General features: G+C 42.1%; 1 protein-coding gene across 12 annotated transcripts in view; it reads left to right on the forward strand.

The window, feature by feature from the left end:
• magi2a (membrane associated guanylate kinase, WW and PDZ domain containing 2a) overlaps positions 1–25586 on the forward strand; it is a 201103-nt gene that overhangs the window by 149910 nt on the left and 25607 nt on the right. For 10 of the 12 annotated variants that reach the window (XM_020616782.1, XM_020616784.1, XM_020616783.1 and 7 more), the window contains exons 7-11: positions 5558–5615; positions 6752–6873; positions 9614–9796; positions 14911–15591; positions 24397–24428. In XM_020616782.1, coding sequence (XP_020472438.1) covers positions 5558–5615; positions 6752–6873; positions 9614–9796; positions 14911–15591; positions 24397–24428 — 1076 coding nt within the window. The remainder of the gene's footprint in view (positions 1–5557; positions 5616–6751; positions 6874–9613; positions 9797–14910; positions 15592–24396; positions 24429–25586) is intronic. The other 2 variants (XM_020616777.1, XM_020616779.1) reach the window with 1 other exon arrangement.

Here is a 25586-nt window from a genome sequence, read left to right on the forward strand (position 1 = left end):
CCTGCTGATTTTCACGGTGGACCTGGAACCCCAGATAATTAGATAATAAATGGGTTAATTTTTCTGCCAGCTACCAAATATTTGTCACTTTGAACACTATGAGAATGATATTTACAGGTGGGCTAGCTGTATTAATGTTAATTTAGGCACATGGGAAGCAAGTTCTGTCCCTGCTACCGGAACACATCATGCCTTCAGCTAGTACCCAAGTGAGGTCTGGTTGCATTATCATAACCGCTCAATAGTAAAAGGATCAAATATCACAACTTATCACTTCAAGAGATAAAACTAGATGCAACAGACCTTATCTTCCAAACAAAACAAACATGTTTTTGTTCCTTTTTCTTTTTTAATTCAGCATCTTGAAGGCTATTTAGGTTTGCTGTGAAGCAGCCAAATAAAATGTGATGCATTTGTCACTAAGATTAGCGCTGACAGCGATCATTCATCAAAAATGCTATAAAACAGTACCACGGCCATTTTCTGCTTTTTTGTCAGTGGATCAGTTTTAAACATCGCAGAGAATACCTGAACAAATTGGACCAGTTGTTAGATGAAGAGTTGCCCCTCCACGCCTCCACAGCGAGGTGACCAACTGTTGCACTGTGAGCAATGTGAAATCAACTTTTGCTCATGAAATGATTGAAAAAGGCCCATTATTGTCTGATATCTTTATGAAGACAGTGTAGCCTTGTATGGGTACACTGTAAACAGTCACGAAACAGTTTGAAAACAGGAGTGTTTTAAGAAATTGTGCAAAGGTTTATGTAACAGGAATCATGCACTGCAGTTAGGTTATATATCCTGTGCACAGCCAGAGACAACATAGACTTATCATCCATCCAAATGGAAGCGGGTCTCTCATGTATTTCAAAAAGAGTCAAAGACACACCATGGATGCCTACAGTGGATATAAAAAGTCTACACACCCCTGTTAAAATGCCAGGTTTCTGTGATGTAAAAAAACGAGACCAAGATAAATAATTCCAGAACTTTAGCCACCTTTAATGTGACCTATAACTTGTACAACTCAATTGAAAACAAACTGAAATCTGGTTTTCAGTGGGAAGTAAAAATAAAAAACTAAGGGTGTGCACACTAATGCAACCACATTATTTTAGTTTTTTATTTTTACTTCCCACTGAAAAACAGATTTCAGTTTGTTTTCAATTGAGTTGTACAAGTTATAGGTCACATTAAAGGTGGCTAAAGCTCTGGAATTATTTATCTTGGTCTCGTTTTTTTACATCATAGAAACCTGGCATTTTAACAGGGGTGTGTAGACTTTTTATATCCACTGTAGATATGAAATCTTCTATATTAAACTGTACACACGAACCTGTGCACTGTGTTTTTCCCTTTTCGCAAACACAGTCTAGTAATGTTTTGGGTTATACCCCACTTCTCCCCCAGTGTCATCTGGGATAGGTTCCAGCCCCCCGTGACCCTATTCAGGAATAAACGGTATAGATAATGGATGGATGGAGCCATCACAGAAGTGTGAGTGACTTTTGCCCAGGACACTGACACAACTCCAGACCATGACAGCCCCTGGCTTTTGGACTTGTTGCTGCTAACAGTCTGGATGGTCGTCATCTTTGGTCCGGAGCACACGGTGTCCATTCCTTCCAAAACAGACCTGAAACACTGATTGGTCTGACCACAGTGCATGTTTCCACAACGTGATGGTCCATCCCGGATGCCTCCAAGCCCAGAGCAGTCGACTTCTGGACACTGTTGACACAGGGCTTCCTTTTGGCACAATCCAATTTTAAGCAACATTTATGGATGTACTGTATCTACGTATTGTAGTGGCTGACACAGGTGAGCCAAAGTCATCCTGAGCCCATGTGGTTATATCGCTTATAGAAGAGTGACGATTCTTGATGTGGTGCAGTCTGAGGGATCAGAGAGCACGGTCATCTAGCTTGGGCATGCGCCCTTGTCCTGAAATCCCTCTGGATTCTGCAGTTCCTTCAATTGTTTGTTCAGCAGCCCATATATTGCTTTATTTTTTGCCAATTTTTTTGGATTCTGTGCCTATGTTGACCTGTAGAAACTGTGATTAATCAGTTAGAGACGTTTTTCACAATAACCACAGTGCTTGAATGTGCACTGCGTTCAAAGGTGAGATGATAAATGAAGCCCAGTAGAGTGCCGCTTCTAGTAGGAAAGGACTTTAATTTTTGAAGGTTTGAGGCACTGAAAATGATTCAGTTCAGCCAGTTCCTCCACAAAGGAAAGAATGAAAAAAGTGAAACATGGGTAAATCCCTGCGGTGTCTAAGGACTGTGCGGTGTGCCACCCAGCTCCTCGCATCGGATTAGAAGCAAAATAAAAAATGCACAAGCTTATGAGCATGAAACTTCACTTCAAAAGGTCTGCATATTAGAACGTGAGATGAGAGGATACAGTACTTTAGGAAAGAGGCAGTAGAGATGGAAAAGAATGGGAAATAAGGTGAAGCAGTATGACGGAGAGTTATTTTTGAATGGTACTCAGGGAGAGAAAATATGGGGAAGATGCCAGGATGCCTCCTGCTGGTAGTAAGTGGCCCTCTACCAGTGACTGCAGGATGAATATTGCAGCATGTCTCGGGGTCACAACATTTTTCTTTTTGCTTCAGGGCTCTCTCATACTGTAAAAGCTCCTACCTGAAAATTTCACACCAATTTCTGTCCTGGATGCATGCAGCTTGGCAGTTTACATAGTATGGCGCACATGCTCTAGCTCTCCCTGTCCCAGGGAGTTAGCACTCCATCGCAGCCTGCTGACAGAAAGGTTATAGACGGCACTCAGCGGAGCCAGACAAAAGAGCAAGCAAGAAGACAGTCCTCCTACGTTCAGCATTTATCAGCACACTGCTCAGTCAAAGTAACAGCATTTCAGTGTGTGTGCGTGTGTGTGTGTGTGTGTGTGAGATACCAAATGAAAACCCTAAAGCAAGACAGTTCAACAGCAGCCACCATGGCCACAAGAGAACGGTGATGCTTTTGAAAGAAGTCTGAAGATTTGGTTCTCTCATATGAAACATTTCACTGATGTATAACTCCGCCCTACTTGTGCTACTTTTAGGCTGCATCTTAGCATTGACTGTCATCCTCAGGTTGTCGTGTGTTGTTGTAGGTAGCCAGAGCCAGGGGGCGATTAGTGTACCTTAACAGAAAGACTGAGAGCAGCAAGAAGCAGCTGCCTCAGTGCAATACTTAAAGAATAAGTCAGAATCTGCAGTATAAAGCTCATGAATTTGCTGGTTGGCATATTTTTAGAACAAGGCAATCATATATTTGCTGTCGAAATCATAAAACCTTGCCAGCCTATTAGCTTCTTTACAGCCTTTCTGATCATCTGACTGTTCTTATTTCTTGACCTTTCTCGCATTGTTGTTGCATTGTTGCCATGTTCTCAGATTTTACCATTTGATTAGGTGAATATTATTGTAACTGATAGAAATGAGGGCTAAAATTATGAAAAGGACACTCCAAGTGTTGTTGGAACTTTGAGTCCTTATTTACTTTTCTGCCTTCCTGCAGCTCCTTCTGCAGGCATTTTAATAGAAAAGCTTTTAGTTCGAAGACGGCTGAGAGAAATGACAGCTCTCTGACCTTCTGTTTTTGTGTGATATCTAAAATGATAGAGAGGGTGTGTTTGCCTAGAAAGTAGGAAACAAAATGTGTGTGTGTGTGTGTGTGTAGAATATGCTCATTTGTGTGTGGCACCCAGTAAAGCTGAGCACATGAAACATTGGCTTTCATATTTAATGAGTGGAGATGGGGCTACGGAACGTTGCAGCATTCACAGGAGGTATTCCCATGGGCTGTCAACCTGCTCACAGCTTTCTGTTATATCACTGTATGAGGATTCATTTAAGTAAGGCAAAAAATAGTGTGTCTCTGAAAGTTTAATATTTTGTTTTAGATGGGAGCAGGGGTTCAGAGAATTATATGGCACGTGCATGAGCACTGGTTTGATATTTCTGCTCTGTGAGGAAGGAATGGGAGGGATGGGAGTATGCACAGCACTCTTAAGCCTGTTGAGTATGTGTTCCCTTCACTAGCCGCAGGGTCCATAGAGCACCAGGTGTCGTAGTGTTTCCTCTCGTTGTTTCCTTTTCTGAGTAGGAAACATTTTCTTTGCTATTATCTCTGCTGATGTCCTGCTTAACTTTGCATTGTCGCTAACCAAAGTTAGCAGGATTCTAAGCTGAGCTACACAGGAACATATTGTTCCTCTGTACAAGATTCAGCTCAGATGCTATTTTAACAGGAGTCTGAAATCACTGTGTGTGCCCAACTTGGTTTTGAATGATCAAGCTATTAAGGTAAAACACATGGGACTATACTTTAAATGCTAATTGCTTACATCGTGAAAAGCAAACAGGGAACTCCTTCCTCCTGTTTTTACCAGCTGTGTTGTGTCAGTCTGTGATGGACTGGTGACCTGGCCAGGGTGGACCCTGCCTCCCGCCCAATGGGATTAGTTCTACCCCCGTGGCCCTATTCAGGAATAAGCAGTATAGATAATGGATGGATGGATGGATGGATGTTGTGTCAGTGAGCTGAGGACAGAGAGAAGAAGAGCTAGGACAACTTTGAAAATCCTGTCCAGTGTGAGTGACGCCTGTCAGGAATTTGAAAGAAGCTTTGATCACTGGGAACAAAAGCTGCAGGTTCTGCAGTACAGTCCACATCCAGCACAGAAAGGCTAAGAGCGCCAAAACCTCTCTGCATTCAAGTTAAAGGCCAAGTTCAAGCTCTTTATTGTATCTGAATAGGTCATTTTTATCCACATACTGGTCTACAGATGACCACTGTGCTGTATTATTTTATTTCATTATTCTGTTTTGTCTCATTTTAATTTTATGTTGTTGCTGATTACCCTGTTATGTAAGGGCCCTGGTTTTTTGCAAGACACCCTATAAATTAAAAGTATTATTATTGTTTAGTTCTTGACAATTTTGCCTCTAATCCACAGTCTTGGCACTCACACTTTGAAATGTGTCATCTGAATTCCTCTCACGGCAGCTGTAGTGTTTGATTTGACGGTAATTGACTGTTAATTTTCTATTTGTCTGTAATTGCATACATTCTTTAGCTTGTTACAGTGTTAGACACCGGTAGAAATTTGTAGCGTCTGATACTGTGAAAGTTCAACACCCTGAGGGTTTATGCTTGTTGAAGCTGGCAATCTATGGCAAGTCCACACATCAAAACACAGTATTTACAGTATGAATAAGTTGCAGGCTGATTTAAATTCCGCCACAAACTATCAAAATTTGGATGCATTTGATGCCTCTTTAAATCAGTCAGTATGACAGGTTGCTGAGAAAACACAGAGCTGTGTCGCCATCAAACTTCTACAGAAGATCAGGTTTCAGAAAATTCCCTCCAGTTAATATGATTTTGCAGCTTTGTTCCTGGAAATTACCAACAGTAAAATGATGATGTAAACAAAGTCTGCCAAAAAGATGTTTTCATGCAAGATCGATATGCTGCTGAAGTTCACTGAATAAACAAGCTCTTCATTGTTGCCTCACCGCTGTTATGTTTTTTTACAGAGCTTCCGTACGGCTGGGAGAAAATCGATGACCCCATTTACGGCAGCTACTATGTTGAGTGAGTCGAGTACATCTTTAATATGTAATAGCTTGCTTTTGATTTTCAGTGTAGCCCGCTGGGGCTGTATTAATCATATTTATTAGGAGCAGACTGGCACTCCAGCCAGGAAGCAGTCGCTCCCTTTGTATGCCTGCTGACACCGTGCTGCTTGTGTACAGGGGGATGTTGATTTGTTTGAATGTGCTTATCCACATTTCTCTGTCTGAAACACTCGCGGTGTGACTTTATCTGTAGAGTAGCTCATGAGCAGAAATCAGTCTCTTTCTGAACCTCCTGCACGTTTGTTCATCCATAGCCACATACTGTATGTGTGTCTACAGTGGGACTGCTGCAGTAACCTGTCCTCTCTATTGAACTGCATGGTGTCATTTAGTTGGCTGAATGGGAAATACTGTAGGGGCGGGGCTCTATTTTTAGACAGGCAGGGGGGGGGGGGGATCGTTTGGCTCGACTTTGTTTAAGAAAACCTTCAGAATAACACTTGACTCCACAGTGCCTTGTACACCGCACTCCCCTCTTGAGATGCTCTTATTGTGTTACCTTGTCATCGTGTAAATACCATAAAAGAAGTTGCCAGACCTTGAAATTATGTAACTATGTAAAAATATAGTCAGGTTGTTTTCTAATTAGCACTGTGATACTGGGGTATTCATGAGACGATAAGGAGAGGAGAGAACGATGATGTGTGTGTGTGTGTCCCAAACAGTGAGAAGAAGGATCTAATGATGACTAATTATTTCACACTGGCAAATTATAGTATGTGTAGTCATTGACTATCTTCCCCCTTGCAAACTAAATTAAGAACAACGTGGGATGTTAAAGGAAATCACTATTTCTTGAGCATGTTTCCCACCAGTCACTGATTCTCACTTCACTAGTTCTGGTTATAGGGTGGGAGAAAAGTTCCAAACCAGTTCCTGGTTCTTTTTTCCCTCAGAAAGGGCGCTGCGCAGCTGTGTTATAATAATCTGTTCATAATCTGGGAACAGGCTGTTTAATTAATCATTATAGCAATAGCTGCTGTAATGGCAGGGTTATTAGATCTGATTTTTGCAGAGACAGGAGGCTAAGTTACTGTAACTGCAAGAGGATAGTGTGAAATCTGAAATCTCTTCTGTTTTTTTTTTTATCAGTCATATAAATAGAAGGACCCAGTTTGAGAACCCAGTCCTGGAGGCTAAAAGGAGACTCCAGCAGCAGCAGCAGATGCAAAGCCAGGGTCTGTCCTCATTGCCCCTTCCGACCATATACAGAGGTAAGACCACCTCGCTGGTATCTCGGCATCTCAAAACATTTCTTATTATTGGGGTATTTACTTTTCAACTGTCTGCATGTTTTCAAGAGGGTTATCGTACAACAGCCAAGGCACCTTTATATGAATAATAACTGGTATGTTGTTAACCCTTTGCTGCCAAAACGTGCAGACTTTTTTTTGTTTACTGTATTTGTACTTCAACCACGTGACTGCTTCTGAACGTCTCTTAGTTTCAAATGTAGCAAAAAAACAGCAGGATAACCAGTGCTATATTCTTTACATGAGTGAGTGCAGTTTTTATTGTGTCATCTGCACAACTACAGAATGGGCTTAAAAGACACTACAAAGTCATACAAGCTACATCCAGAATTTTCATACAATTCTACAAAACATCCAGAAATAAAGAAAGCCAACTTACTAAACCAGTTCAATAAGGAGAGATGAAATAAGAGTGCACAAGGATGTTTGTTTAGGTTGAACACAGAAGGAGGATTTGACCCTGTTGTCAAGCACTTCTTGCAAACAGGGAGCCTGGTGCAGATAGGAGATAGGTAGATCCCCCAGGATTGCCCTGATGGATTGGGTGGAGGTGGGTTGCATGACTGTAGGTCTGAAAAGCAAAATAAAAAAGACTAATATTTAAAATATGAAACCCATGAGCTGACTGGTTCGAGATGCATGTGGAAGGCAGCAGCTGGGCAGAAGTGGTGATGACAAAATGTGTGAGCAAGATTTTGACAGTGTGAGGAAAAGGGAGTGATGGAGGAGGAGAAAGACGGCTGGGCACAAGCCAGAGATCCTGATAAGGAGTGAAAGAAGTAAAGAATCTTTCTTACTGAACTTTCACCTAAGCTTCACTTGTGATAATTTCCACAAAAAGTCAAACCTTCAGAGTCTGTAACACACTTCAAAAACTCACTGTCAAAATCAGAATAAATACAAGTTAAATAATCCATCTTGCTTCCTCTGCCAGGCTTTGAGAAAATGTTATCAAACTTAAACACATCAAAACTGAGCTAGCATTTCAATTTTTATCATCTTTGCACCAACATTTTTCAGGACTCTGTCAGTTAATTCAGTGGAATATTACTATGTATTATGCAAAAAATGGAGAAACTTAATGCACATGATTCTTAGATCCCCATGTAGCTACTACATGTACAACCAAGTGTGATATTGTGACTCAGTTAGTCTATTAGCCACAGAACTATCTTAGATCAGTCAATCTTAGCCTCAATAAAACAGTGGGTGGAACACTGGCTTCTGGTGGCACTGATCATAATACTTGATCATATGAACAGGGCTCTTCCAAAGTGAACGAGTGGGTTTAAATGTGATTCACTCTTTTGAGTTGTTTGTTGCTGCTTGATTCCAGTGCTCACTCTCCATCAGCCATAGCAGTAGGATGCAATGCTGGAAAGTGACAGTCTGGACTGGTGAAGTGGAGGTTTGTTTCCGTAGTAACATAGTTGTCAAGAGGTGGACTCTGTGGTTACACTTTGTGTACATTTCAATGAGGCTTTCTCTCCTCCCTATTTCCGCCTGGCACCCCTCCCTCCTCCTCCTTTTCCCTCCCAAACTTTGATGCTAGTGGAGGATGCCAGCCCTTGTGCCACCCTCCCCAGATCCCCCCTGGCACAGGCCAGCCCAGTGCCCGAGCGATGCCACAGCCTCTGCAACCTGTCCCGTTCGCCAGATGTGAGTCGCAGGGCAGCTGCATACTCTACATCCTCCTCTGCCAACATCTCCCCACTCCGACGTGTTCTGACTCAGCGGATGAATACGTGCCCCCACCAGCAGCAGCAGCAACCACTTCACACCTCCACCTGCTCTGTGGTGCTAGAGCAGCCTGCCTGTAGTCGTATCTCCCTGTGGCACTTTGTCAGTAAGTAGGTCAAGAGAGGAGCGACCGAGGCTGACTGGCGTTCTCATGGCTGCCTGTGCTCATCTGACTTACTGTAAGCATGCTAGCTCGCAAGCACGCTTTTCTCTTGAGGCAGTTGAAGGATTTGTGTGGCAAGCGTGTACCATGACTTGTTTTATTGCCTGCCATAAGCAGGCAGATACTGTAATCACTCAGCCTTTCGGACCACTGACAGCAAGCAAAGGATGTAAACTAGCACACTAGCCGCATCTCCTTTCTGAGGTGAAAACAAGGGAGACTAGGTTTAGTGTGACCAAGCTTGTTGGCTGAGATCCTCTCATTCCTACACAGGGCACTCCTCCTCCAGAAACCTCCCTCTTTCAGAAATCTCCCAGTTCTTTCCTAGCCCTCCTGAGCATCTTCTCTTGGAACTGATCCTGATTGACAGCATGTCTTTTGCTGAATTTTTGCTGCTTCCCTGGTAGCCTTGGGTTAAGACTGAAGACCTGCACCACTGATGCTGTCTGCACCCTTTCTGCCAGCCATATCCCAGCATGGATGGAGAGGAATGGATATTAGTTTAGTGTGTTTAGGAGTGACAGGAGAGACTTTTTACCTAGCACAGGAGCCAAAATTGTTGAACAACACCCACATCTTTCAGCACACACCACAGCCCCACCTTGTCCAAGTTTTGCAGTTAAGATCATATCGTGCCAGTTTTCCTGGCTACACCCATATTTTCAAAAATGTGCTTTACCCATGCCCCCACCCTGTGAGCACTGCCTCACACCAGCTTTAAGGTCATTTCAATCTTTGCTTTAAAGCTTATCATGTATTTGGTTATTTGGTTAATTTGTGTGTTTGCATCCTTTATAGAGAAGCCGCTGTTCACGCGGGACCCCACTCAGCTGAAAGGCAGTTTCTTGTCCACATCACTCCAAAAGAGCAACATGGGCTTTGGCTTCACTATTATTGGAGGCGACGAGCCTGACGAATTCCTCCAGGTCAAGAGCATTATCCCTGACGGGCCTGCTGCAGCTGATGGAAAGATGGCCACAGGTAAGCCTCAGGCATGTCCGAAACACATTCTGTCAAGCTCTTACACCCCAGCCTGGAGGAAACCCTGGTGCAATATGACATGACATTCCAGCTCCCAGAAATCGCCATTAACAAACGCTTTAAAGCCTATAGAAAGTTTATTACTTACACTTACTACTGACAAAACACAGTTAGAGTAAAACATGGTTTACTACAATCTCACTGACAAAGAAAGTATTGGCTTCTTGGTTGCTACTGTAGATTGGTGGACTGGTAGCGTCTCCTTTGGAGACATAAGCGCCCGGCTTTTAAATCCAGTGGCTGGAGATTGCAACAAGTCAGCTCGCAGAAAAACCAACATTTCTTTATCTTTATTTAAACAGCAGGGCTCTTGAGTAGGGATGGAACAATATGACTTTTTCTCAGTACGATTCAGCGCACAATATGGTGTGTACGATTTGATTCAATCACAATACAGTGAAAATATTCAATGAATAGCTGCAAAATACTTGGACTTCATTCCTCTTTTTTCACTTTTCTAGCACTGGTTTGATTATGTAAAAAACAACTTACTTACGGCTATCTTATTTACAAAAATATGAAGTCGCTGGTGTAAGGAGACTACACAATATATATACCATATTGCAAGACAAAACAATATATTGTGACATTTTTATATCACAATATGACAGATACACATAAACACACACTGAGACAGACCGGCTGTACTAGAGGTCAGGTGAATAAAAGTACACTCAGCATACAATGATGTTTCTATCTGTATATGCTGGAGCTTATAGTGGTCATTGACTGTATCACACCTGAAGTGAGCTGGTCAGGGAGTTTCCTTTTCTTAAACCAGATAGTCTTCTCCTTAACACTTTAGACTTGTTCTGTCATGTTGTAGTTGTGTTACCAGACTTATTTCAAAAAATGTGGTCATAAATGTCTTTTTTTTATGACTGTGTGGGTGCAGCAGTCCCTTGTTGACTAAGAAAACTTGTTCTGACAATACTGTGTATAAAGGCTTTTGTGTCACTGCCTTCTCTTCCATCCTTCCTCTTTTTTTGGAATTTCCTTCTTTTATGTATTTTCTTTCCAAAAATAACTAAGAAATCCCTCCCACTTCTTTATTTTCCTACTTTGTGTCTCCTCAGCACCACTTCCTCCCTTCAGCTCATCTCATCTCTATCTCACTATCCACTCTCCATCCCCCACCTCGTCTCCTCTGACTTTGTGTCCTACTTTTGCAGTAGCAGAGCTACATCTCGATCACAGAGCCCACACTTAGGAAACCCAGACCTGTAGAGGTGTGAAATTCCCAATTCCCCATCGAGAATTTGTGCCATTTTCTCCTCCGTGACCCTTTTTGGCTGTCTCTACCACGTGATTACACAGCCAGGGAAACGTGTTTAAGCACTTGTTATACAAGTCCCTTAAGTACATGATTTATAACTGCTTGAACGCATCCAGTGCTTTTAAGTCCAGGCAAGAGATCAGTATTTTTGTGGAATTTATAATGATAATCATTTTTACTGGCCAGGTATGTTACACACACAAGAATTTGTCTCTGGTACAGAACCCAGGTAGCCATCTGCGGTAACACCTCGCACATGCACACACACACACTGATAGTTGCACTGTCCTTGCAAGGTGCTGCTCCAGCTATCGGAAGCAACATGAGGTTCAATGTCTTGCCCAGAAACACATCAACATGTTAAGTGGGGAGAGCAGGAATAAAACCGCTGACTTTCTGGTTAGGGGATGACCGCTCTACCTCCTGAGCCACAGCCGCCTCATTTGTCCATAGGAGAAATATGGGGCTCACTAGCTGCTGTGAAATATTGAGCAAAGTTAGCTTTAAGAAGAGAGGCTTAGTTTGGTTGCCAGAGGGGCCGTTTAATGCAAAATCAAGTGGGATTAATGTGCCAGTTCAGCATGTTAAAGAAATTCATGATAGTCCTACTTAGGGTTTAGTGAGCAGTCAGTTACATATCATACAGTCCATCACTACAGGTCTTCAAGAGGCTCATTTTTCGTCTGTGAAATCTTCAGACTTTCTCAGCATTTTTCTAAACATACCTCCAAGATTGACACAGCCGTAATGCACACTAAGTGTCATCCCACTTATCCTGAGTCTCAGTCTCTCTCACACTCACAGTTTCTTAAGAATGCTTGCATCCTGCTGAGACTCTAAACTGCTCTGCTGTCATGGCCCCGTCTTATCAACAGGGCTATAGAGACCTCTCGTTTTTTCGACTCACTCTTGAACACATTATTAGCCGAGATTAATATGTCATAAGGAATATATCAGGATGGGATCGTGAATGATGACACAGCCTGGAGTGTGGGCCTTGGTCCCTCTGACCATTAAGGTCAGTGTGATGAAACCTGCAGGAGGTTTTATCATGGATGGAGAGAAGGCTACTTGGTGGATGTTAGTGTGTGTGTGTGTGTGTGTGTGTGTGTGTGTGTTTGTCTTGGTTCTTCCTGTTGATGTCTCTATTTCTCTGCTCTTCTATCAACACCTGTGTTTGTGGCTATATGTGTTTATTTTGTCCAAATTTTAAAACTGTATGTTTCCTTCTGAGCTCTACTAGTATCTAGCCTATCATTTTTGTTTAATTTATTGATGTTTTGAGGCACAGTATCTGTCATTTAGGTTATTTCTGATGTCCAAAGCATTTGAAAAGAAGACTTAAAAATCTGAGGAGCAGCATTTATTACAAGAAACAGCATTTTGGTTATTCTAGATCTGGGCTTTTCAAAGTCTCAATATTTTTGCTTTCCCTGGCTACATATATGAGAGGGTGAGACTATTAATACCTCTAAATATAATGTAGTCCATTACAACACTGCTTTTAACTGTGACTTCACCAATAAACATATAGTTGATTTTATACATTTATGACAATTTCACCAAAACCCGAAACATTTCAGCTTCATAAACACAAATGTTAAGGCAGAAGTGTTGCACTGAAGATCATGCAATTATACAGATGTACCTAATAAAGTGGCTGGTAAGTGTTTTTTATTTGTAAGTTATAAAATAAGTTTAATAAAAGTCATTTGCTTATCACTAATTGTTCTGGACCTTTGACCTTGAATAGAAATGAGATTCAGACCTTTGAATATTAAGTCTGAGAAGCCCTGCTCTAGATAATCCACAGACTTCAGTGTTGGAAGTTTTCATTATCCAGACTGGTAACTCCCAAACAGGGGATCAGGACCCATCACTCAGGTGAAAGATGAATCTGACATCAAAAAAGAATAAAAACATATTGTATTTCTATATATCTTTTCAGATATTTCTTTGGTCTCACTAGCTCTGTCATTAAACTAACTCTATGCATTCTCTCCAGCTGACTTGTTTTAATGCAAGAACTCTGTCTTTGCTTGTGTCCTGTGAAGTACAGGGTTGTTTTCCTCTTCAGTTCACCACTCGAGCGGGGTAGTGGCAGATGTTTCAGAGACAGATATCGCTAAAGCTTAGCACATAAAACCAGACTTATTTGCATGGCAAGTTAACCCTAGTGAGAAGAAAGATATAAGCGTGCATGATTGATCTTGTATCCATATGTGAGTCTAAAGGTTTTGGCCTCTGTAAAAGAAGTTGCTGCTCTCTGTCTCTGTCTCTCTTCTCTGGTCATAGATAATGAAATCTGTGGGCATTGTGAGGGCACAGCGAGGTCATGGCACCATCATTTGTTTTCTGCCAGTGTGCTCAACTATTGATTCTGACATCGGTGCTCAAGGCTAATGTCGACCATGTTTACCCAGATTAATTAAAAAGTCCCTCACGTCACATTGCCTCGAGGTGTGGGCTCGTTCTGTCAGTACTGGCACAGTGTTAAAACTTGGAAAGCACTTGTCCGCAGCACAGTTTATAATGAGAGAAATAACATGGAGGTGATATCTTAACTTCCTTTTAGCTTGGCTGTTGTCACTCAGAGGGGTAATCAGCTCAGCTCTACTTCAAAAATCAGCTCAGGAAATCAATATGAATTGCCATGTTGTAGAAAAAAGTGCCATTGACCCAACCATTAGTGCTATTATATCTCCTGCTCACATATTAAGTGAATTGGACAGGACTTTGTGCTTGGCAAGGTGAGAGACAATCACTAAAACACAAGCTTTGCTTATTCATCATGATGACTGTTCTCTCTCTCTCTAACACACTCATGCTCTCACCCTGTCCTCTCACTAATGATTGTGACAATCACACCTGCAATTAGAAAATAATTGTTTTCATTATCAACCCAGGTAATGCTGTTTGTCAGACTGTAATATGGATCGTGCCTCATGTTCCAACCTGCCCAGTGTTTTAAAAACCTTCATGGTGCCTGCACAGTGGAGCACAAAACACTATATTTAGAAATCTGGTTGAGGTTGAACATTCAATTGTTAGGTCAGTTTTATCTACTGTACATATAGTGCAGTATATTGCAGCAGGCAAGTAAAGACACTTGGCTACATAGAAGGCAAACATTTTAGCCGCTTGTCATCTGCACTACTTGAAAGAGTGATAAGACATTATCTGTGGGAATTTTATCTGTGCAAATGGTTTATAGTTATAAGTGGAAACCAAGGAGAGAGAGTGCTGACGTACTGTACAGCTGATTGAGAATTGGAATAGCTGTGGAGAACTGATGTCAGGGCTAGAAGCTGTTCTCCTACTTAACACTAGCTGTAATCAATCCACGTTCTTTAATTTTTTTTATTTTTTGGATCACGGTGGCCTCTTTATGAAGCTTTATCTGTTTAGTGAGTGATGGTTTTCTGGAAATTGTTAAGCTACTTGAATCAGAGCTATGAAAGCCCCTTCACATATGGCGCAATCACACAAGTCTTGTTGAATATTTTGCCTCCTCTCAGGATTGAGTGGGCGTGTGCAGACCGGCATCTTCCTCACTTTCCCTTATCAGCTGTTTTCAGCCATGAACAACTTACCGCTAATTATTTAGAATTTGATGATATAACAGATTCCCAGCATAACCCCTGCCAGCTTTAGATTTGAACCAGGGATTTTAGTGAATAATAAAAACACCTGTGTTGGTTTTCAGGTATTTTTTTTAAATAAGTAATCATATTACATTGCTAAGATCACTGTCTCTGTTCTTTTCTTTTGTTTGCAGGAGATGTCATTGTGTATATCAACGACGTGTGCGTCCTGGGTACCACCCATGCTGATGTGGTTAAACTCTTTCAGTCAGTGCCCATTGGTCAAAGCGTGACCCTGGTCTTGTGTCGTGGCTACCCTTTGCCCTATGACCCAGAGGAAGCTGCTAACACCAACAACAACACCAGCACCATCTTGTCCCCGCTGGGCATCATGGAGCAGCGACCCATCATGGTGAACGGTAGGACAGGCTATGATAACTACCTGGACTATCTCTCCCGCACAGCACGCTTTGTCACAGACCCCAGTCAGGACCAGGTCAATGCCCAGCAGCAGTTGCTACCACCTCACCCAGGCGACACCCACCTAGACAGCTCCCTTCCTCCCACCAGCGGGACCACGCCCCCTGACAGCGTCTCAATGGCATCGTCGGGGGCAACCCAGGGGGAGCTGCTAACTCTGACCATGGTGAAGGGCATGGACGGTTTTGGCTTCACTATTGCGGACAGCGCCACAGGCCAACGTGTTAAACAAGTCCTGGAGCCTCAGGGCTGCCCAGGCCTGTGCGAGGGCGACCTGATCATGGAGATTAACAAGCAACCTGTACAGGGATTCACACACACCCAGGTGGTGGAGCTGCTCAAGGAATGTGCCGTTGGAGCTGAGACCAGCCTGGTAGTTCAGAGAGGTGGAACAGGTAAGAAGAGTGGCTGCAGGTAGGGACGGTGCAGAAGATCAGCAGGAGCTCTTGATTCTCTCCTTGTCCCTTTCATAGTGTCTCTCTAGGTACATAACTGTCTGCCAGGTCATGTGTGTCATTTTTTGTCATTATAGCCAAGTGTGTCTTTGTGAATGGAACAGTTCAAAGACAGAACCTTTTATACAGTCCTGCAATGCTCAGCAGTGGCTGACTGATGCACAGCTACTCTTAAGTGCCTTTCTGAGTCCTCTTGTCTTTACACAGGGAGAAAAACAGCTTTCCTTCACTTTACTAGAGTAGATGCCTCTCCGCTCGGCTCACTGGGCCATACCAGCTTGTCAATAATATTTTTACATTGAAGTGCATGCTTCTTGCAGTGGTGAGTTTTGTTGTGCTTTGTTTTGGTTTGTTTTTTCTTTCCTCCTTTTTTTTTTTTTGGAAAACCAAATTTTCCCATCTTTTGTGAGCCACAGATAAAAGCCCCAAAATTCGATCGTGTCAAAAGCTGCACAGTTTTTCCACAAAATACTGGTCGACTGCAAAGTGCTTTCTAACTGTGTTTTTCAGAATGCGTGGCCCCCTAACAATCATAATAATGCACCACACTCTGTCATGAGTCAAACACAGGGTTGTTATTTGCAGAATCAACAGGTAGCCAACAGTTTTCTGCTCTTCTCCTCCGAGCGTGTGTGCAGTATGCTGTGGCAGATTGTGTATGGAGTGTGTAGAAACTACATTCACTTACTTAAAAAAAAGATCAAACTGTCAACCACTTTAAATGACGATCTCTTTGACATTGGTAATAGAAAAAGTCTTCTCTAAATGTGTGTGCACCTTAAGTGACAACATAAGTTTTGTGTGAGCCTGTTGTGATCTGCCTACAAACTGAGATTGCCTTCTTATTGAGTTGTGGAGGTGGTGCATCTGCCAGTGATGACTCAGCCAAAGCACTGACATTGAAGATTAAAACGTTAGAGATTTTAATTAAATCTAGAAACGGCAACAGCGGCTCTTCATCAGCCAAGCAAATAGGATCTGTCTCTGAAACCGTGTTTTTACATGAATCTTCACTCTAAGTTTATTGGCTGTGATGTTTCTTAGCATCCTCTAAGTGATGACATGTAAATTTAAGCAAGCATGCACACTGGAAGCCAGGCCAATTGGATAGGGAAACCAACGCTGCTGTTGCTTTTGTGTGGAACCAATTTGTACTTCTGTGTTTGGCCACTTTGTGTCGTGGAATGTCACAGACCAATCATCATGCCAACTACCTTCTGCCACAGACACCACTGAGACTCATCCACAAAGGTCAGCGGTGTCCTCTGAATAGATGTACTGCCATTTATTTCTTTATTAGGCTGCCGGTGTCTCTGTAGCCAACAAACAGGAAGAGGAGAAGATAAGGGAAAACAATTCTAAGAGAAGAAACTGTCCAGGATGTTAGGAAAATATGTTTTAATCCAGTACCTCTACAAAATGACGTGGCAACATATAAACACACATGGCCATATGGGAGAGGTGAAAAGTTTCACCATCTCAAAAATCTCCAATCTGCCATCACACTCCCCATGCACAAATCATAAAAACACACACTCTCCCATCTGTACAGGAAGCCAACGGTGAAGTGCCCTCGCCATCTGTCTCAGTTCTTCACTCACAGCAGAGCCCCAGAAGGTTGAAAGAAATGCTCCCATCTAAAGAGCAGCCTGATGGCCCATGGAGAAGGTGGCAGGCTTATTTACATGCTATATTTCATCTCATTATCCAAAATCTGGATATGGCTTAACTCCGCTACACAACAATACGCCAGGGTCCAGTGGTACATCTGTTTGTGTTGATTTCCTGTGACATGACAAGCTGTGGGTGTGGGAGGTGGAAAAATCATCGCTGCCACCCAGCCTGCTCTTGGAGTAGCATGACTGCATTACATACACATACAGTACAGTATGTGTAGGAATAATAAGGCTCTCAAAAAGTTCCAAAGGGCCCCCTGAGAGTGTTTTAGGTATTTAACCAGAAAACCCTCTGGTCATTCAGATTTGAGTCTTCACAACCTACTGGGCAAAAACAGTCACAATCACACAATCACAAAGTGTTTGTTTGTTTTTACTAATTTCTTCTTGATTCAGACAAACAAGGAGAAATGGGGCTAAAGTGGGGGGGAAAGTATATCTGTATTTTTGATGTGTCAAAGCTAATGATTTGTTCATTTTGTTAGAGTTTTGTGGTGTTGGCAGTGTTGATGTCTTTGGATGTGTCTGCTATTCAAACACTCCAAATTATTGTAGGAACAAGATGTTATGATGCATTTTGTTTGTTAAAGGCACAAATTACATCAGGGTATTCAGGAGTGACAAACAAAAAGCAGCACTGAACTAGAGAATGGTGCTACAGTAGCATCAGTAATGGATTACTTTGACCTTGCTCTTGTATCCTACCAATGTTGGTTGATAGAACATTAACTGACAATAGTTTTTAAATTGATTTGACCATTTACCTAACCCAATGTTCACAACTTTTATAAATGCCATTATTTGCTCAGAATTTCATATTATTGCAAAATGGAAAATCTTCTGTGGTTTCAGACTGTTTAGTCGGACAAATCAAGATATTTCCATATGTCACACTGAGCTCTGGGAAAATTGTGAGCGGCATTAATTTTGCTATAAAATGTGGCCCATTTTTTCTTGCATTTATTAGAGTAGAGAGATAACAGAAAGTTATCTGAGACTGAAAATGACCGACAACAAAGGTCTCCGGCCAGAATGTTGTCGTTCATGGTCAGTGCTTAGGCCTTTGTACATCTAGGGTGGCAGTGTTTCCTGGTTTAATGTCCTGAATGTGTTAGTGAAGGATTTGGATCGCTGTGAAGTCAGGATGTAAGAAAATATCGATACACTTGAGTATCATGATATTATGTTCTGCAAAAACACAGCATTGATTTTTAATTAATAGTTCACATGCCCAGTAGTGCTGTGCTGTTGGATGTTACAGGAACTGTGACAAATGCAAATACAGATCCCTGTTCTGATCGCATAAAAAAGTTAACTTTTGTACAGGAGATTTTATGCATATGGTGATGTGCCATGACACTTTCTCTAAATCTAGATTTTTTTTAAAATCACAATGTATCACCTTGTTTACAGTATTGCAATATATTGAATGGTAACCCCTGTATCCTCATACGTATCACCAGATTCTTGCCAATACACAGAAGTTATTTTGAAGTGAATCTACTCTGAAAAATGATATGAGAAACAGTTTAATTAGAGATTCTTGTGGTATGTTTAGTTCACCAGAGTGTGGATATGTTGTCATGTTCACTTATTACTCCCACATAAACACAGTGAGTAATTGTGCGCACAGTTTTCAGCACTACAGCAGTACTTTACAGATGAAGTGTAAACCATCTCAGACGCCCAGCGTACACTGTTAGATATGATATGCATTTGATTCTCTCCCCCCCACCCTCACCCAAGCTTCCTCAGACTGTCCAGCTCCGAGCGCTTATCCAAGCTATTACCCATCATAATAAAACTGTCACCGTGCCCCTGGAGTGATGTTCCACCTCCTAACACACCACAATTTGGCCTGCTCCTTTAGAACACTGGACACCAGCCACACAATCTAATTGAACTGCCTGTTTTTCTTGTTAAAGACTTGTGCAACTAGCCAGCGTAACAGAGAGTGGGACGAGCGACTTATATCACTGAACAACTGTCACGCTCATCTCTGGCGAGCACACAGCTTATCACTTTTACTGAAAACACACTCTGAAGTGGAGGATTGAGATGAGTTCAAAAGACTGAGTGCATATTTCTACACGACAGATTTTTTTGTTTTGTTTTATCCTGCGGAGGGAACTCCCACCTCTTTGCATCCGTTTAAGGAAAAAATGCGTAAATAGTAGAGTAGAAGTGGGGTTGACAGCATTTACACCTTTATCACTCCCACATATTTCACAAATTTTCACAGCCACAATCCATTAGTACTTTTCTAGCTATTTTATTATACTGTTGCTATGACGACACACCCCTAATGTCCAGCATCAGAGACTCAGAGATCACAAATGGCTGGTGAGGTGAGGAAGGTTCACAGACTGAGCTTCATCAATAATTACAGGTCTCTCTCTTTCATTCATGCACCTCCCGTCTGAGTCTCAGCTCTTCATCTCTGTGAGTACAATGTGCAGAGAAAGAGAAACGACCCAGAAACTGGAATAGACAGACAGTGATGTCGAAACAAAAAAGGAGCAGGGGACCAATGTGACTGTGGACTTGAAAACAGAGAACCAGCATGCAACAGTGTCTGTTCAGCAAGGCTCACTTTGCTTGGCTTGGTGTTGTCATGGACACAGAAAGGAGTCAAAGAGTGCAGTGAGTTATTGTTCTGAGGCAGTAAGTATGTGTGACTTTTTAGCATCAGTAAATCATTGCCAGAGAGATTTTAATCATCATTAACAAAGGAGACAATCAAGAAGAAAAATGGTAGCTGCTGGCATCCTTGACTTTGCTTTTTATGTTCTGCCCCACAGCATCAGACTCGACATGGAAATCTGGAGCTCTGATCTTTCACTTAACAGTTTCAGCACCAGCAGAGCAGGGACCTTAGAGTTTGTTGTAAAGGAAGATTGTGTGTTGAGTGAAAGGCTGCCGCTGAGTCCGACATGTTTTTCTGCTTCAGTAAAGTGAAAGAGAAAAGTAGCGCTCTCACTTGCTATGAGTGCATTTTCTCTCCTCTGACTTTTGCAAATCAATCACCTAATTAATTCAGCTCTGTAGTAATATCACAAGTGAGACATTAGAGCTAAGGTGACCGCCAATTCACTGTCCAAAAACGCAGCCATTTATGTCACAAGCCATCTAGTCACTTAAGCCCCATTACCTTGAGAGGCCCACACTCATAGTATCATTATGATATTTAGCCATCCCTTAAATTTGACTCCCATCCCATTTTTGCCCAACAAATGGGCACTCGGTTTCTCATCATCCATATTTATTGCAACTGTGTGTGTAGGCATATGTGTGTGTGTGTGTACTTGTGTGTGTGTGCATTGCAGACAGCCTCATTAGTGGCTATCTAGGCCGTTAACAGTCTGTGTCCTCGTTGCCACACCAGCAGAGACACGGGGCCGTAATTAGCTGCAGAAACCTTCAGCTCATTCACATGTACGCTCACCCATTTACCTTCCACTAACATTCTTTCTCACTGCCGCCCGCCTACATGCTCGCCCAGATTCTTCACCGCACTGTTTAATTCACAGGAGTTGTACGTACACCCACACAACAGCCAGGCACACACTTTCTTCATCGTACACATCCCAAGGCAGCCTTCTGCACACAGGCCTCCACACACTTACATAACCTCCCCACTGCTCGTACTGTCATGGATAAATAGTTCACTATGAATCAACTTTCTGGCTTGACATTGATCATGTGTACACAGGTGAGCAGAGGCCACTTTAAAATCTGTGTAGACCTTAGGATCTGCTTTGCAGAGAAAGAAAGGAATAAGAAAAAGAAGGGTTTGATTCACTGAACCTCCCCCAGCCTCCCAGGGAATCGTTGTAAAACTAGACAGTGATTCATTGGTGTGTGTGTGCAAGACAGAATTTTTGGAAACAAAAAAGAATAGAGAGTGATGAGCTCAGCTCTCTGCCAGTACAGTACCGACTGTTCACATGTTCACACGCACAGTACAGCCCCATGGACGAGCTACCCACCAGGGTTTGATATCCCAACCGATCAGCTAAGGTCTTCGCGCATTAAGGATGAGATGCTGAGATTAGATTGTAGCAGAACTTGAGGGAGTTAAGCAAAGTTGATGGTGTTTAGTCTTATTTCTGTCTAAATGAAATCACAGAATTAAATGTTAGACTTCCATTTTCTTTCTGTGTGTGGGAGGAGTGGAATTATTAACCTTAGTTGCCTCTTAAACAAATCAAGCTATTTAACGTGACGAAGTCATTACCCAGTGATTGCAAGAGCGTGTTAACTATGTTGTGCTGTTTTGAGCTTTAATATCGTCCATATTCAGTCGTGTACCTTGTAAATAATTAGGTTTGCACACAGCTACAGAACATCAGGTGAACATGGAATGAGTATTTCAATAGAAGTGGATAGAATCTGCTGTGGATGTTATGTGAAGCTGCTGGCCTCCCTCAGGAGATGCAGATACATATTCATAAAGGGCTGAAAGATTCATGCATGCTGCTGTCAATACCAGTGTTATCATTTTCAATAACTGAAGGGCTAGCGTTAGCCTCTTGTGAAATTAAAGAGATCTGTGTTGTTGTGTGGGTGAGTAGACGTGACCTGATGTATGTCAGATGGTTGGGTTTGTGTGCCCCTTTGGCAATTTTATGTATGTATTCTTTCTTTTTTTCACCCACATATACTGTAGATGTTTTGATTTATTCAAACTTTGCTAAATCATGGTCACAGTCAAGTGTTAGCCAACTATGTAACTATGAATATTTTTATTTTAAGACTTGTATCATTATTCTTCTTGGTCTACATTTCTGCCTTTCCAGACCTCTGAATCACATGAAACTTTTTCCCAGTTGACATGTTGCAAAGGCTGTGTAGGTCGTTGATCATAACAGCACCATTGTTGCCAGAGAAACTAGCCGACTCATCACCCTTGGAGCAGAAAGCCTCTCTGGAAACACTTCCCAGTTCAGAACTTTTTAATTGGAGCTTTTGGGCGGAAATTGAAAGGGAGACACAACTTCCACCAACCTCATTTATTACTGAAGCCATGCCAGGGCCAAGGTGCAAGATACAACACGTACAGCAAGCGCAGATACACAAGCATACACGGTGACACATTTTGGGTGTAAGGACCTCTGCTGGTTCGTTATGGAAATTTGAATAAGTGAGACGTTCTACCCTCATTATTGGTGTTATACTGGTCTTGCATGCATCACAAGAGGAACGCTTATAGTAGGACAGGGCACTGGTTAGTTCAAGTGCAGCTTGGACACTGCAGGGTTCGTGTAGCTCTGTGCTTCAGAGCTGACAAGCCTGCTTAGCACCATGAACACTCTCTCTTTCTCCCGCTCTCTTTCTGTCCCTCGCTCACCTCTCAACATTTTGCCATGGGGCACTCTGACACCCGCACTGAACTAAATGTCTGGTATGCCTGAGCCAACAGCGACTCTACCCTGAGGAGCACCTCGATCAGTGATGCCGGCTAGTACCCCTCCCTCCTGTTGGTTCAGCTCAGCTCAGGTCCTGTCACCCACTAAGAGCACTGCTCTGTTGCCTCTTTTGCTCACTGGGTCCTTCACACTGGCTCAGATGTACAGTTGGTATTGTGGATATACAATCTTTATTGGATTGAAAATCAAAAATCCACTCTGTCCCTTGCTGTTGTCATACTTGTTTCCTTATTCTTTCCTGTTTTGGCCTGAGAAATTATTCCCATGTGCACTGAAAATGGAATTGGCATCAAGTTTTAGTTAAGCTGTCATAATTGTTTCATTTCTTAAAATGCTATTTGGCTTATTTTGAGTGAGAGAAGCTGACAGTCTGAAAAAATAACGCCACATTTCTTTGTGTAGCTTTTGTTAATTTCCATGTTGTCACCATTCCACTGGTGGCTCAGTGAGACAAATCTTTTAACTGTGTAAATGGAGCCTCGCCAGGCCAAGACTGGGAAGGCTGGCGCATAATTCGAGCAGTCACCCCATAATTTGAGTCCTTCATTTGCATATGCTTGTAGCTTCCCAGAGGGGAGTCTATGGCATCTCTTGAAAAACGGGAAGGAGAAAAATTGAATCAAGAAGACAGGGCATGCACATTTTTTTTTACACGCTCCTGTGAATCAGAGTATGAAAATAGTTCTGCTGATTGTTTTCTTTCCTTAGCCAACGGAGATTACTGTGTGCTATGATTAAACAATGTTAGAAACAGTGGCATGAGTGAATGGTCCTGGACTTTAGCTCAGTGGGTTAAGGTCTATTAGTCCACCTCAGACCTGCAAATGGAATGGGACCTTTAAAGGACAACATGTGCCTTACCTTGTTGTGCTCTGCTGTATTACAAACTGAAATCACTGAGAGGTGCACTCATTCTCGACCCACTTAACTGAAAGTCATAACATTCTCAAATCTCATTGCCTTTTTATTGCTGAGGCCCCGGACAGATTAGTGATGGATCAACAAATCCCTTGTTGGTAAGATGGTTACAAAAAATCAGTCCTAATGGGAGCTGGTGAAATGTTTAGATAGTCTTTTAATGCACATGGGTGAGGTACTTTAGCATTGACAGTAGATCACATGACTACTTGTTAGTGAAGGGTCACTCATGAACCCACAGAGAATTACTTCCTCACAGCACTTCAGAGTATTTTAATGGCGTTAAATTGACCCCTTAAATTGTTCATTCAGAACATAAATTATCATAATCATTAATAAATATCCTAAGGCCTTTTAAAATCCTAATCATTACTGGAAAAGATACATTTTTTGCAGATTTTAAAGCCTTTAGTTTAGTTTATTTAATCGTATCCATCATTTTAATATGAAGGCACCCCATATATGACCAGTGCTTTTTCCTCATATATTTATTTGCCATTTTCTGCTTTGTGCTTTCATCCTGTTTGATTAAGTTGAGTTTTCCATTCACAAACAGTTTTCATGTCATTCTTGGTTTTTTTATTTGGTTTATTTTTGTTTTTTTCTCAATTTTATTATCCTTAAAAATCCATTACCATCACAGCTAAAATTAAACCCCACATCTCATGAACTTTTTTTTTTTTTTTTGGTCTAAAGCATTTATTGTTCTCTTAACATTGCAGGTCACTATTCACCCTGGAAGACCCCTAAGCAGGTAACATGCATCAGTCTCCCAAATCTGGACTGTCCCCATTTTTGCTTTTTAATCATTAATATAGATTTTAGTACCAGTGGCTGCAGTGTGCTTACTGTATGTGCTAATCAGAATGACTCTAGTCTTGTTTTTTATGCCGTGTCTCCTGTCATACTTTATAAAAATCTAGAATTGACTTTTGTATTCCCTCCTTTGTCGTACTAACTCTACTGGTGACTCACTGTATGCCTGTGGCCTTTACAGCACATAGCCCTTGATATCTAGCCTTGAATTTATTGTTATGTGATGACAAGAAGGTCAGGTACCCCACTCGTGACATCACTAGACTCTTGATCCTGCAGGTCAGTCCTTATTCAAGGCCTGACTCAGTGCCGTCAGGGTTATCTACACACGGAACATCTGAATTATGCCACAGCTGTAGTGCTGCTATCTGACTGTGTGCTTTGGCATGGCCCGTGCGAATTTTCAGCCCTTTTTTATCTTCATCTCATAATATTTGACCATCCTGTCAAATTTTTAAGAACCTTTTTTGTGCTTTCACACCCAGCATATGATCGCTGGTTGTTTACCTTTCACCTTGCCTATATTGTTTAAGGCGAAAGCCTTTGTGTGGTATCTCTACAAACTTCTACAAAGCCTCCTCTACTGCTTTCTCTGCCACTGCTAGAGTATCATGTGTTGTCCCTAGGCCCTCCAGCAATTATATCCAGCAAACATCCTCTTAGATCAGATTCACTTTGACTTTTTGTCATACTCACATGCCTGCACACGAGTCTTTCTGCCCATCTTTCTTTGTTTCTCTTTGTGTGACTATGTGTGTAATCGATTTCATGCCTGGGCGTCCTCTCGCCGCTGCTCTGACCAGCCCCTGACCCCAGCTCATGTTGTCCCCTTTCCAGATCACAACTAACAACACAGGAAGGCTCCACTGTGCAGTTTTGAAGACATTTGTCCTCTGAAATCCCCTCATTGTTCATCATTTCTGCTTCATCTTGATTCAATCAGTCTCCACCATCTCCCTCAGAATAGTTCCAATACAGAGCTCAGAGGAAAAGCTTTGAACATCACAACATGCAGAGCCTCTCTCTCACCTTGTCCATTCACTATTTCTCTCTTTTTTTAAACCCCAGTGTTCATTTGCCGGCTGCCTTGTCCCAC

Source organism: Monopterus albus, unplaced genomic scaffold (assembly GCF_001952655.1).
Source record: "Monopterus albus unplaced genomic scaffold, M_albus_1.0 scaffold178.1, whole genome shotgun sequence".
NCBI classification, from domain to species: Eukaryota; Metazoa; Chordata; class Actinopteri; order Synbranchiformes; family Synbranchidae; genus Monopterus; species Monopterus albus.